The sequence below is a fragment of the Sprattus sprattus genome (genome assembly GCF_963457725.1).
Source record: "Sprattus sprattus genome assembly, chromosome: 5".
In the NCBI taxonomy this organism is placed as follows: domain Eukaryota; kingdom Metazoa; phylum Chordata; class Actinopteri; order Clupeiformes; family Clupeidae; genus Sprattus; species Sprattus sprattus.
In genome coordinates this window covers 7032198-7040839 of record NC_137924.1, presented here as the reverse complement: position 1 = coordinate 7040839, position 8642 = coordinate 7032198, and the positions used below count along the sequence as shown (strand labels likewise).

At 41.4% G+C, this 8642-nt stretch overlaps 1 protein-coding gene across 1 annotated transcript; it reads left to right on the top strand.

Annotated features, from left to right (window-relative positions):
* Positions 1–2498: 2498 nt before the first annotated feature.
* LOC308365247 (protocadherin 8) lies at positions 2499–5983 on the top strand (the record flags this gene model as incomplete). Its single annotated transcript, XM_080838624.1, has 4 exons — positions 2499–4847; positions 4949–5019; positions 5414–5547; positions 5649–5983. The coding sequence occupies 4 exons, from the start codon at positions 2499–2501 to the stop codon at positions 5981–5983; spliced, it is 2889 nt and encodes a 962-aa protein (XP_080694750.1).
* Positions 5984–8642: the final 2659 nt, after the last annotated feature.

The following is an 8642-nucleotide window of genomic DNA, read 5'->3' as shown; positions in this document are numbered from 1 at the left end:
AAATAAACATTTTCTGCTGTGTAAAATATTATTGGTGCAAGTTATTACATTGTTTTTTCGCTTTCGTTATTTAATTTAAAGACCTATTCAAGACAGGTGTATAAAATTAAAGCTATCTCTACACATTTGCATTGGCAAGTGACTAAGTCCCTTCTTCTGCCTGTGCTTGATGTGTAGCCTTCATTGTGAAGCCCATATATGTATTTTTGCACGTGTTTGTATTCATGTTGATACCAAAATAAGGCCGTGGTACCTGCATCCAAGATAAGACGATAAGATGAGAAGTAAGCCTCTCAGAAACTCAGAGGACTGCCTTCAAATCCTCTTACACGCAAACAACTCATGTGGTCTAATTGTTAAGCATTATCCCTCAAACTACTTCACATGAGCCCTAAAATCCTGGATTTGGACACCCAGCATGTTGGGGCTGTGTGTTTGGAAATCTCTTCCTCTCTTCATAATGGTCTCTGGTTAATCACCAGCGCTACAGACAGCCACATGTTTGCTATGGCACACACTGCTATGAACACTTCTGCTATGGCACACAACACTATGTACACTACTATTATGGCACACACCACTATCTACACTACTGCTATGCTGATAACAATGTATAACAACTTGCTAGAAAACAAAATGCTACATTTTTTTTTCCAATTTCATGATTGGTCAAAGATTAAGCAAGCGTCTCAAGACAAGCTTATACCACCCTTTGCCACTGCTTTTCACAGACTCTGAGTGAGCTGACAGAATTGTAATTGCTGATAAGAGATCTGACTGTGTGCTCACCCTTATCTTTAAAGAATCAAACTGTCCTTATCATTAATGAACTAACTACACATTCCAGCCCTCTGTGTCCACTGTGTGGTGGTGTAATCTCTAATCGCTGTCTATTTCATAGAGCATTTATTTCCCATGAAACAGCATTAGAAAAACAAAGATTAGTTTTTCCACACAGAAACCCCACCAGCCTCTCAGTTCTCCGACTTGTTTATCTTGTTGATTTATGGAGGTCCCATAGGCTTAGCTTTCCCAATGCATGACAGCAGAACGCTACTAATGTTTTGATGCATAAAAGCAGAGAGAGCAAGCTTCCATGTTCCGTTTTTATTTCTAGGTGGCAACATCCCCAGTGTCCTCATGGGAGAATATATAACATTTCCACAATTATGTAAAACTCAGTTTTCTTTGTATTCATGTGCTACTGACACCAATACAATCCATTACTCTCTGTTTGCCTATGCAAATACAAGCAAAGAAGCCCCACTGATGAAAGCGGACTCTGCTGCATTTAAATTAACACAATTTTCTCAAACAATGGCCATGAAGTGGCGCCTTTAGAGATGGAAATCACAGACTGACCTATGCGTGGCCCCTTTTTTGATGTTTCTTTGCAGATGGGATGGGTAAACCAATCGCCAACCTACATTGTTTTGACACAGTGAAAATGTTTGTTCTCCATGGAAGATGGGAGCCTTCATAAGTCTAGCCTCCCGTAAGTTGAATTATACCTTTGAGAAGACTACGCTGCAGTCGTCTCCTGACCACACAAACTTACCACACGGTGGGTTTCTGTCCTTAAAGTACTCGCTGAAATGTCACAAGTAATCACTGACCTGCACTATAATGGCCTTAGTAGGGTTAGGGTGAGGTCCTAACCTGCAGGAGGATATTTTTACCAAATACTGGTAAAATTAGATCTTAAAAACATGATTCTCACCTCCTCTAGACAGGCTGATTAGGTTCTCAGACAGAGGACCGTGTCTGGAAACAGGCTGTTGACACCTTCAAATAGCAAACTGGTGTGGAGAAGATCAGACAGATTAACAGTAACTTAACACAATGCTTGTGTTGCTCGACCGTCTGATATCGAAGCATTCTATCAGAAATACTCAATGCAGTGGCCTACCTGTGTAAAATATGTCCGTTTATTAAAAAACTAAATTTGAAGGGAAACTTTAAAAGAAACAGAGAACACCTTTTTTGACAGTTCATTCATGGCTGTTTAAATACACCCAACCAGGAAAGAATACAGCTAATACAGAGAACTTTAGGCAAGTAGGCTAAGCTATTCTCTATGTGAGATCATAGTTTCATATTTCTCTATATGGCGTTTTTATTAACAAGTACAGTTTTGTGACTTGTGTATGGCTAACATAAATGGAATACAAACAGCAATTTGATGTTGTCAAATGCAAATAATTAGTTTTCTTTTAAACAAAAGGTGCAACCTCAGAACACCAGCCGCCTTGTTGCGTTTCAGTTCAAGTGACTGTGACCCCAGCGATGGAACTAGCACCATGTGGTAGGCCGAGTGAAGATCATTGGTCTGCCGGGTAGCCTATTTGCATAAGTCATGACTTATATCCATTTGATACCAGCGGTCAAGCCAGAGTGAGCAGCAGATTACTTGTCAAGAACTATGTCAACCCCTGTGTAGTTAACTTGCGCCGCTTGCCTTTTTCTTTTCAAATGTGTTTCTTTATATATTCTCAGAAATGGAGTTTTTAAAGAAAACCATACTGCTTGTGTTGTTTGTCAGTATAGTTCACTGTACAACGACGAAGTATTTCACATATGAGGAAGACGCACCAGGCACTGAGATTGGGAATCTGTCTCGGGATTTGCAGATTGACCCGGCGGAGGACCCTGAGACTGCCTTCAGATTTATGCAAGAATCGGACTCGACCTTGATTCAAATGCGGCAGATAGACGGACTTTTAACTGTAGGAGAGACCATTGACCGTGAACAACTGTGCCGACAGTCACCACGGTGCCTCGTCACGTTCGATGTCATCACTTTTTCCAATGAAAAGTTTCAGCTAATTCACGTGGAAATCGAGGTAAAAGACATTAACGACAACTCACCACAATTCCCAGCAAATGAAACGGTATTAGACATTTTGGAGAATGCCCCATTGGATTCGCGATTCCCGTTGGATATAGCAGTTGACAAGGATGTTGGCAACAATTACATCCAAAGTTACCGTATCTCTCACAACAGCCATTTTGGCATCGAAGTGCGCTCGAGTGAGGACGGCGTTAAAATTGCTGAACTGGTGTTAGTGAAAAGACTGGACAGGGAGATAGAGGACTCATACACCGTTGAAGTGACAGCTTCCGATGGTGGAAACCCACCAAGGACAGGGACAACAAAAGTTTTGATCAAAGTTCTGGACTTCAATGACAACAGTCCCGCGTTTGAGCACAATTCTTTAAAAGTCGAGCTGTACGAGGATTCACCAGTTGAATTTGGTGTTCTGAAAGTCCATGCGTTTGACCCAGATGCAGGTATCAACGGTGAAGTAGTGTATGGATTCGTCGATGAACCTTCTTCCGAAATTACGCGAATATTTAAAATGGACCCTCTTTCTGGGTCTGTGACTTTGAAAGAAATGGTTGACTTCGAAAAGAAAAGGTCATACGAACTCAACATTAAGGCTTCTGATTTGGGTGCCAACTCTGTGCCATCCACGTGTAGAGTTACAGTGGAGATACTAGATGTGAATGATAACGCGCCAGAAATAAACATTAAGCCAATGACTTCAGCCAGTGACGGTATCGCTTTCATCACAGAGGCGGCGGCCAAGGAGAGTTTTGTCGCGTTGATCAGCACCTCGGACAGAGACTCTGGTTCCAACGGCTATGTGCGCAGCAGCTTGCATGGCCACCAGCACTTCAAACTTCAGCAAGCCTACGGTGACACCCTAATGATTGTAACCACCACGATTTTAGACAGAGAAACAATTGCTGAATATAATCTAACTGTGGAGGCTGAAGATTTTGGATCACCTCCCTTCAAATCCGTGAAGCATTACACAATAAGGGTTACTGACGAGAATGACAACACCCCACTTTTCAACAAATCACTTTATGAAGTGTCCGTCGTGGAAAATAACATTCCTGGTTCCTTCATCACTTCAGTTCTGGCTACTGATCTTGATGCTGGTAAAAATGCTAAAGTAACATATGAACTTGTAGAAAGTCATGTTTTGGATGGTGACCCAATAACAACATTTGTATCAGTCGACCCATTTTCAGGATCATTGTACAGTTTAAGGTCATTTGATTATGAAAGTGTCCAGCAGATTGAGTTGACTGTTCAGGCTAGTGACAGTGGCTCACCCTCACTATCCAGCACGACTTTAGTCCGGATAAAGATCATCGATCAAAATGACAACTACCCATATTTTACCTATCCAGACTTCCAAAATGACAGCACCGAAGTTCCCATTCCTTTAAATGCACCTTCTGGGCATGTTCTACTTTGGGTCAAAGCTGACGATGAGGACGATGGTGAAAACAGCAGACTAAGCTTTGAAATGTTGGAGGGTGATCAAAAGATTTTCTCTGTTGACAAACACACTGGCAAGGTCGTTTTGAAGCAAAAATTGAATCGCCCCTGTGATGAAGCCCTGGATATTAAGATCCAAGTGAGAGACAATGGCAGACCCCCACTCTTAAGCATGTCCTCCATCCGGTTTGTTATAACAGATATTCCAGCCTTGAATGACCAGTATGTCATTTCAGTGAATGATGATCGTGAAGAATTCAACTTGGATGTGACTTCAACAGTGATAACATTTGTTGGTGGGGGCTGCATTGTGCTGCTGATTTCAGTGGTGACTATGACAATCGTCTGTAAGCTTCGACAAAAATCAAGAAACTACACTTCCAAGTCGAAGAGGAAGCGTCATGGCTTGTTTGGTAGCACATCCTTAACCGTGTACAACGCCTCAGAGCCAAACGTATATGGCGGCCCAAAACATTACCTCCACCATGGGAAGATGTCCACACATGATGAGTCCTGTCTGTATGAAGACAAAAGCAATGACTTGAACTCAAGGGTGAGGTCACTGCGAACAATCAGTATTTGAACCTACATCTACGACCACTGACTATATGATCTCATATTAATGTACCTATTCATTTATGTTATCACACACAGGTTTTTCTAACGTCAAGGTCCTTTGAAGGAACGGCAGTATGGCAAGACGACAAATACAATTTGCAAAGAAGGTAAAAGTCTTGATAACTTTATAGACTTATTCATATTTTTCATGGCCAGTAATGCAAAAGTGAGCTACTTTAGCAGCTTTATTGTCCTGTTATGATATGAAAAGTGTGAGAGAACTCTGTGTCTCTCAAGGTGAGGTCCAAAATGAATTTTTTACAAAGGTTTCAAAACTATGTTAGATTCAATAATCTACCAACTTTTGTGAAAGTCTTAATCCATTTAGAAACACTGAGACACTGTACGTGTGGCATTAACTCCCCTTACTGCTGCTGGCACAATTTCCTGGATCTAACAAATCAGATTTTTCTGTGCTGGCCCATATAGTATTTGTTACTCAGAACATCAATACGCTGACACACAGATGCAGGGGGCTAACATGTTAGATTGGATCCACAGTGGCGCAGGCAACACAGACCAACTGAGCGTGAAGGACAGCGGCAAAGGTGACAGCGACTTCAATGACAGTGACTCTGACATGAGTGGGGAAGGACTCAGAAGAACCCTCTCAACATTTCAGCCATGGGCAAAAGGTACACACACACACATGTATCCAAGACTTATAATCACTGCTCCTCCAAGCTTGGGCCTGATGTAAATTTCAACGTTTTTTTTTTCTTTTTCTCTGTTCCAGATTCTTTTCACTTGGCAAACACTCTCAGTGTGGATTGGCAGAGCAGATACGGTGTAATACCAACCCACAGCATCCATGCCACCCCAGGGAACGCATACACAATAGGCTTTTCCCAAGCACCAGCATATAGTAATACCCATGCTAATCCCCAGTCCTGGAAAGAATCGGGCTACAACAGGGGATCAGCAGAGACATTCTGTAGGGCAGGCACACTACCTCCTTACAGCACCCACCAGAAGAGGGAGCGCCAGGCCGCCAGGGCCGAGGACCAGCAGGAACGCCACCAGAACATCCTCCCAGTCACAACACTGGCAGAGATCGCAACTACCTTTTAATCGCTGTCAAATCCCTACCAGGGCTCTTTTTCCTCAATGAATCACAGGGGGGGGGGTTTGTGTTTAACAGATTTGTCAAAGCACAAGAATTAACATATAAATAAGAATCAGTCTGTGTAAGTGAACGGGAGATGTAAATATTTTTTTTGCATAAATAGAAAAGAACTTGTCAGTACGTGTATGATTCATAAAAATGTATTTTTATCGTTTGACACATGCTTTTTTTGTAAATAAAGGAATTGCTAAAGGCCTGAAGTGTTACCAATTCCAGCAGCTATAACCACACAATCACATCAGGCTACGGTTGATGCTTTGTGTAGAATACAAACCAGTACAGCTGTTTGAAAAGGTTGTTTTTTTACGTAACAAATAGAAATTGGTGTGAAATCTATATTGTAGGGCACCTATCATACCCATAATGATTGCCAAAGAGATTGTGTCCCACCACACCTTTACACAACTTATAAGTATACTTATATAACGTATGTCATGTATGTATATGTCAATGTTGTCTTTAATTCGTGACATGTATGCCAATTCACAAGAGGCTAATAAACGACTGATCAAAATGAAAAGGAATAAGCCCAGTTCAAAGTTTGCTTTTTACTGTGAAAACAAAATGTTTTTGGATTACGAGTGAGCAAGACTGAGTCTGTACATAGTGTTGGTAGGAATCCTTATAAAGACAATGGTCAACAAAGATGCATTAAGTTTAGTTCAGATAAAACATTATTATTGGAAGAACAGACAAAGTGTGTGTTGAATAGAGTTGAATAGAGTGTTTTATTGCTTTATTTCATGTTACAAACAGTGCTACAAAACATGAGGCTCAATTATATCACTTCTTTACAACAGAGTGGCAATATGATACTGTTGACAATCAAGTTCAAGTTCAAAGTACTTTATTGTCATTGCCACAAAGACAACGAGACAGTAAGGGGCAACAGACTTCTTCCACAGCTAAATAATAATAAATAACAATTAATAAATAGATTAACAAATATCATAAATAAAAAAAAACAATTTATCTCCATATTAAGGTGCATCAAGTGTTAGAGTGCAGTCCATGAACTTTGAATAAAGTGGTACAAGTAACAATGCTTGCTCACTGCATTAATGCATTACATTACAAACATTTTTCAGAAATATTGAGTCATCAGGTGGGACAGCGTCTGTTGAAATAAACTGGTCTTAATGTTATTAAGAAAAGTTAATATTCTTTTACTGAGTGCGCCCATCCCTACTAACATTTCATAAACATTCCAGATCCAAAGACACTACAGAGCAGTGGAGGCCCTTGCTTGCACCACAGATACAGCTGAACATGATCCAGAAAAGCTCTGGTTATACTCGGGATGAAGTGGTATTCCAGATCTCGGAATCACCTGTAACAAGCCTTTCGTTTTTGGAATCTTAGTCCGAAATAGGTAATTCTTTGTCCTATGAGGGACACCCCTACCATTTTTTGCAGAGTGTTTTTTGGTGTAAGTCTTGCCTTGTTGATGAGGTGACTGCTGACTTTGTTTTTCTGTGTTGTCATAATGGCTGAGATCCATTCTCCTCTGCGCTGACTGGACACAATACTCCATCTGCTTCTGACCGCACGGACACTGGCCTGTAACATGGGCATGACAAAGCATTAATAATATTAAAACGGCTGTTCACATAGATTTTAAAAATGCTCTTTACGCATCCGTTGTGCTTCTTTTGCTCTTATCCCTCAAAAGTCCATTTTGGCACGGAAAAAAAAACAAGATTTAATCTCCTAAGTGACCCATAACATTGCATTATTTGCTAATTGTTCCTTTTTAGGCTAGAAGTGAACCGACTATGAACAGTTTGTCTCGAAGCGAGTTTGAGACTTGCCTAAAAGTAGATTAGAGAGTGAATGCCCAGATAATGAACCAGCTCAGCTAAGTCGACATATTTGGGTTTTAAAAGCTTGAATACTATTTTGAGACATCCTTTAATGCACTGCCTCCCAAATGAAAAGGGACGAAACACAGTTGACCCACATGTACCAGCTGTGCCACCAGAGGGGTCAGCTGAAATCCTCATGCCCTCCTCCGCACTGGCCCGAGTGCCCCTGATGGAAGAGAAATCAGCAAGAAATACAGTTTTTTTTGCCTGAGTAAATGAAAACTTAAAACAGCTCAGACGGCTGAATGCTCTGCCCAACAACATTTCCGAGGACATTTCCTCTCTCCTAAAGGCTGGTGCTGTAGCGCACTGCTGTACAGCGCTTTGCTCTATCTGCCTTGTTGTGGTAAACGGAGGATGACACATCTCCAATAGAATATGAAGGACAAATAGCATTAATCGATCCATGTGATATGAAATGACTTACTCTGGTCTGCATTTCCTATGTAGGTCAAATGGCTGTGCATCGACCAGGGAAATGGTGCTACAAGGCATAATTATCTGGGGGGGTGGGGTGGGGGTGGGGGGGGGCAAAGGGGGGTCTGTTTAGAAATAGTATGAGCTACCATGGATGTTGTTTTTCTCATTAAATGAAAATGTTCGCGTGTATGTTCAGTTCAGTGGGCACACTTACTTTGGCTCCAGCGTCTCCCCACAACACAGAGAGCAAGGAGCTGCAGAACTCATTGTCACGGCTCGTAGTGGTGTCTCTTCTTCCCACAAAAAAGGGTGCATAGGC